Source organism: Sapajus apella, unplaced genomic scaffold, assembly GCF_009761245.1.
Source record: "Sapajus apella isolate SASKATOON/1434 unplaced genomic scaffold, GSC_monkey_1.0 scaffold102, whole genome shotgun sequence".
In the NCBI taxonomy this organism is placed as follows: Eukaryota; Metazoa; Chordata; class Mammalia; order Primates; family Cebidae; genus Sapajus; species Sapajus apella.
In genome coordinates this window covers 2,615,592-2,621,531 of record NW_022437042.1, presented here as the reverse complement: position 1 = coordinate 2,621,531, position 5,940 = coordinate 2,615,592, and the positions used below count along the sequence as shown (strand labels likewise).

General features: G+C 56.9%; 1 protein-coding gene across 5 annotated transcripts in view; it reads right to left on the bottom strand.

Annotated features, from left to right (window-relative positions):
* LONRF3 (LON peptidase N-terminal domain and ring finger 3) overlaps nt 1-4,757 on the bottom strand; it is a 43,848-nt gene extending 39,091 nt beyond the window's left edge. For 2 of the 5 annotated variants that reach the window (XM_032258347.1, XM_032258349.1), the window contains exons 1-2: nt 3,396-4,756; nt 544-662 (exon numbers count right to left, since the gene is read on the bottom strand). In XM_032258347.1, the coding sequence (XP_032114238.1) occupies nt 544-662; nt 3,396-4,218 (942 nt within the window). In that variant the 5' untranslated portion in view covers nt 4,219-4,756. Of the gene's footprint in view, nt 1-543; nt 663-3,395 lie in introns of all 5 variants that reach the window. The other 3 variants (XM_032258348.1, XM_032258350.1, XM_032258351.1) reach the window with 2 other exon arrangements.
* Nucleotides 4,758-5,940: the final 1,183 nt, after the last annotated feature.

Here is a 5,940-nt window from a genome sequence, read left to right as displayed (position 1 = left end):
GGAAGGAAGGAAGGAAGGAAGGAAGGAAGGAAGGAAGGAAGGAAGGCAGGCAGGCAGGCAGGCAGGCAGGCAGGCATTTATATAGTGCTATGTGCCAGACACTGTTCTAAGCACCTTACATTATTAGCTTATGTAATCCTCGCAACAACCCTATTTAGTAGCTGCTTTGAATATCCCCCATTTTACAGAGGAGGAGATGAAGTATTGGGAAGTTAAGTCATTTGCCCAAGGCCACAAAGGTCATAAAAGCAGCAGAGCTGGGACACAAACCCAGGCAGTTTGGCTTCCAAGGGCATATTCTAGAGAGTCACTATGTCCAGGCTGCTCTGAAGGTCATCAGCTGAAGACCAAATTGAGGGAGAGTCCAGTTCCCTTGCAGACCTGAGTCTCCCTTTGCCCAGGGATCTTTACCCTGGCTCCTTTGCAAAGCCTTCTTCCTGCTCTGCTTGAGCTCTAGCGCCCCTACGCTCCAGGGAGGCAGCCCTTCCTGCCAATTCCTGTCTACAGTACAACCCCTTCCCACCTTTCCCATCCCACACTCACCTTAAAACCCATCGGGCGGAGCTTACATGCTATTTCTGCATCATGCAGTGCGTTCTCATGAGACTCCAAGGTGAAATAAATCTGAGACCGATTGCTATAAAGCAAGTGGTCATTTGGAGCTGCCAAAATGAGAAAGAAAAACCCTTATTAATGGCCCCCAGCCAGCGCAAGCAGGTGGTAAGTCCTGTATGAGCATGGATCTTGAGCAAATGATAAGTTTTCTAGGACTTTTTTACTGGAGATCAAAAGGATTGGGATCTGTTTCTAGTTCTAATATTGTCCTGCCTTCTACAACCCCAGACAGTCTTGGTTCCCCAACTGCAAAGTCATTTTTGATCCCCACTCACAAGTTCATTAGAGGCCCTATAGTGTCAGTGATGCATTAGACACTTTGACATACACAAGATGTGGCTACACACAGCTAGTGTCTGGCAGCCAGGTTTGAGGGCATTATCACCAACAAGAAAACAGGCCAGGTAGGAAGGAGAGAGAAGTGGGCAGATGTGGCCCCTATCTGAACCACCAAGAAGACAGATCCAAGTTCATCTTCCAGGAGGGGAATGACTGATGACATTAGCAACATCTTTGTCTACAAAGCCCAGCACATATGAAGATTCCCTAAATGGAATGGGAAAATATATTTATATGGTCCCGTCCTCTCATTTCAGATGACCAAATGTAAATGAACTTGGAAAGGGTTACTGGGAATAAGGTGAGGCTGGCTCTCACCAAAAACTTCAAATTACTAGATGTCAGAGCTGGACAGGCGATTAGAGGTTATTTGGCTCAATCAACCCATTCTTCAAATGGGGAAAATCAAGCCCAGAGAAGGGAAAACATCTTCTCAAGGTCACACAGCTAGGTGGACAGAGTCACTGATAACTGGTGAGACTTTGAAGCTTTTGAAGCTGGAATGCTGGGGAGCAGGTTCCTTTTTCTGAAGGTGTGTACAGTACTTGGAATAATACAGACACACTGGCCATCTTCCAGAACAGAGAGCCTCCTTTCCTCTTAGAAGGGTAAAGCTGGCCTTGACATTTTCACCCTAACTTCCCTGAGGGGATTAACAAAGATGCAAGGAATAACCCCCAGGGGAAGGTGGCAGCAACAGAGGAAGAGGGTGAGGTCAGGAAGGGGCTTTCCTGGCCCTTGGAGGATGGCTAAAAGGAATGCAATCTGCCTTGGAGATCTGGAGTTAAATGGCTTCCAGAGCTTCATTCACATTGCCCTGCTCTTCCCCAAGATCTGACTCTAGCTTCCTTTGTGGCAACAGGTTTTGATGTTTTTTTTTTCCCAGGGGTGTGCTGAGGACTTGCTTGGGTGCCCATTACTTGCTCTTAAGACATTAGCAAATTGTTTACAGTCTTTTCTGTCTATTCTCTTCTGCAGCACACTCCAGCCTGGTGGCAGCCCACAGTGTGCCTTGCTTGTGCACAGACAGGGGCTGGTGGGGTCCCCTTCTCTGGCTGCCAGTGTCACCCCATCAGTCCTTATTCCTCCTCCTCCTATTACCTGTTGCAAGCCTGAGTGGAGATTCAACACGTGGAGACTCCAGCCCACACCCTTCCTCCACTCCACAGAGTCAGGCCCAGAACACCCTGGGATGCCAGGGCCATGCCTGCCCATCCCTGCTGCCTCCTCTTGTCATGCTTCGCCAGACAACCGCGCCCCGCGGCCCAGCTTCTGGCAGCCTGCCCGAGCTGGGCAATACGGACTGGCAGCTCAGCAGCCACTTCCTGGGTCCAGAGGTGGTGGGTCGCAGAGAGCGGCTCCCTGGGGAAATTCGGGTGCCCTAGTCCAACTGGAGATGTGGGACTGCCCACGTTGCCCTTGAAGCTGCAAAGCCCACCCAACCTTCCCAGGCGGCGCTGGAAAGCAGGACAGAGGCGTGACCCATTCGTCGCCAGCCCAAGGTCCCTGGGGATCCCCAGGCAGTTGCCGGTCCCCGTCTCCCACCGGGCTGGCCGGGTTAAAGGGGTTCGAGGCCAGGGCACATGCTGCGGGTTGGCAGGTCGGGAGGAGGGAGGGGGCATCTATTTCAGCAGAGGATCGTGTGATAGGAAGCGGTGACAATGAGTCACAGGGCAGCGGGGCGCAAGCGCTCCCCCTCCCCCCGCACACGCTCGTGGGATGGTTTCCGAGGAGAGCGTGGCCCACTTCAGTTACCTCAGCGGTTACACAATCCCGCCCGCCCGCGCGGAGGAGGGGCCGCCCGACCCGGGCCGTTCGCGGCCCTTATGCAACCAGTGCTCTCCTGACCTAATTCCACGCCGGACCCACCCCACAGGGAGCCGCGGCCCCGGAAGGGGCAACACCCGGCGGCGCGAGCGGCACGCAGGCGCCGACCGGACATCTCCAGCCTGGAGGACAGGGCGCCAGTGCGAGGAGCGCGCAAAGTTCCTCTCCTCACTGGGAAGGTGTGAGCAGGTGTAAGAGGAGGCCAGGAGTGCAGCGGGAGGAGGAGAGTCAGAGAAACAGAGTGACACTGAGCAAGAAAGAAACAGTGACAAAAATGAGAAGAGATGGAGAAAAAGAACCAGAAACAAGGAGACACAGACAGGAACTGGGACTGACAGACAGGAACACAAAAGCCAACAGAAGTTGGCAGAAAAAGACAAAAAGCAACCGATATCGACACAAACACAGTGAAAGACAGCTAAAGCAGGGAAAAAAGGACAAACTCAGAGACCCAGCCCCAGAAACACCCCTCCCCCACCCCGGACAGGGTCCATGGGTCCCCTGCCCCCTCTTCTGCCCTGGCCCAAGTCCCATCTCGCTGCAGGGTTTGTTCTCCCGCACCCTCGCGTCACCAAACGAGCACCAGCCCCAGCCCGGCAGCACACTGGACTCACCCAACTTAACTGCCTCGTTGTACTTGAGCAGCGCCGCCTCCACCTGGCGCTCGCGGTACAGCCGGTTGCCCTCGTGCCGGAGTTGCGACGCCCGCGCCGGGCCAGGGAACAACTTGCCGAGGAGGCCTCTGAGCACCACGTTGACTCGCAGCGGCGGCGGCGGCGGCGGCTGCTGCCCAGTCCGCCGGGATCCACGCGCCCGCCCAGTGGCCACCATCAACGCGGAGAGCTTGACCCCGCACAGCGCACAGCGCCGGTCGGCGGCCCGCCCACGTTCCAGGCACAGTTTACAAAAGGTGTGGCCACACGACAAGGACACGGGGTCTGACAGAAACCCATGACATTTCCGGCACTTAAAGCCGTCCCACACCTCGGTGGCCGCCGCAGCCCCTGTCTCTTCCGCCGCCACGGCGCCGCTTGTAGCGCTACCCTCGTCCGGGGGCGCCAGCGTCAGCGCCTCGCCTTGAGGGACTTTCTCCGCCAGGCAGCGCACCAGCTGCTCCAGCTGCTCAGCCACCAGCTGCTGTCGCTCGGAGAGCTGTCTATACACCTCGAGGGCTTCCCGGAGGCGCCCCCGGGACGCCAAGGCGTCTGCCTGCGTGAGCAGGACTTTGCTCTCGGGCGTTGAGGTCCCTGGAGACTGCTCTTGCTCTCGCTCCGGCGTCGGTGGAGGTACGGGACCCTCTGCAGCGGCCTCTGGTGGGGGAGCCGTGTCTACTTGGGCCGCTGATGCCCCTCGCTCTGCCGGCTCCACTGGATCTAAGTTGTTGCTGCTGACCTCGGCGGGCAAGCTCAGCATCTGTTCAGTCCGTACTGGCTCCATAGGGAGAGGGACACCGGAGGGGAAGAGGCGTCTAGGGACCGTGAACACGAAGCAAGAAGTGGTGGCTGGAGGAAATCAGGGCGGCCACCGCCGCCGTGCTACCGAACTCTGGGCCCTGCCGCGCCTCCGGGAGCTCCATGCCGGCCGCCCCGCGCCGCCTAATAACTGTCTTGTCTCAGCAAAGTGTTATATAAAACGGTACCACGTGACGTGCCGCCACGCTGCTCATTGGCCGGCGGCGGGGAAATTGTTACAAAACCAGACAGTTTTGTAACAGTGTTGCTCTTGCTTCTTTGGGCTTCTCTTTTCTTGGCTTCTTTCTGAGGTTGTTTGTGTTTACACTTCGCCTTATTCCTCGGGGCCACCTGGTTCTGTTTTGGAAGTGGGTTTGAGGGGTGGGGAGAAACTCAATGTCTTCTCTTGGGCTTCTCAGTCTCCAAACCCCACCCCATCTCACCTCCAAACGGGCCAGCAAACAGGTCCCCTCTGCCAGCCGCTGCACAGTCCGCGAGGTCTTCTGGGACGCCTAAGGCTCTCCCTCTTGGGGGCGATGGCTGCTGTCAGGGAAAGGAAGTAGGTTGGGAGGGGTATCCCTGAAGCCCGCCTCCCCCACCCCACACGCAACCCAGCCCCAGCCCGAGAGCCCTGGAAGCCCCGCCTGGACTCCTTGCCTTCCTCCAGAAGCCTCGCAAAAGTGGTGAATGCAGTTTTCTCTGGGGGTCATTGGTCTTCTGTACCAAGAGCGACTCAGAGCAGCGGGTCCCAAGGGCTCAGAAGTTGGGCAGCGCTCGCTGGGCAGTGAGGAACTCGCGGAGAAGATGCTCTTGCCGGCTCAGCCCCTAGAGGGAGGCGCCCCGCCAACTCCCCTCCTTACCTTTCGCCCCCAACACTGAAACTGGCGCTGGGGCGGACAGCGGGTGCCCAGCTGGAGAGACACCAGGCCGGCTCCTCCATCCACTGGCCGGATGGGCGCGGCCCGGACTCCTCGGCCTGCCGGGATCGGTGGGTATTCTGGGGTCCTGAGAACGTGGCAGGCGAAAGACGCGAGTTGAGAGCGCTACTCCAGAGAAAGTCCGTGAGTCCTGTCAAGCCTAGTGGCCGACCGAGTAGCCTCCAGGTTTGTCGTTTCTAAGCGCTGAGTTCTGACAGTGGCACGTCACAGTGGGGGGACTGCTGGGGAGGGGTACAACTGGGCAGGAGCCTCAGGGCCTGGTTTACAAAGGCTAGAGGGCCTCTACGGTGCCCCCACACGCTTCCTGAAGGCTAGAGTGGTGGCCAACGGCACACTCTTTGTCTCCCTCGAATCCCCACATTTAGGTCGGGAACCGAGTTCACAAATGAGCAGAGAGAAAACGGCATAGTCGCACTGTTCCAAGCAGAGAGGCAGGGTCTGGGCTTGCCCCTCGCTCTGTTGGCCTCCAGAGCCTCCGGGCTCTTGGGCAGTGCCAGGGTGCCGCCCCAGGGGCCTGAAGACCTATTGTTGTCCCCTGCTCCAGCCACCTTTTAGCTGGATGATCTTGGGCAAAAGTCACTTAAAATCTAGAATCCATCATTTTTGCTTATGAACTATAATGTCGGAGTTGATCTTACTTGGGATTAAGTCATGTTTCAGAGTTGGGTTATGGCAGGTTCCCTTGGGGCTCTGCTTCTCTTTAGGTAGTTAAACCAGCCTTAGATCAATACCAAGGTCCCAGAGAACAGGTACTATCCAGCCAGCTCTAG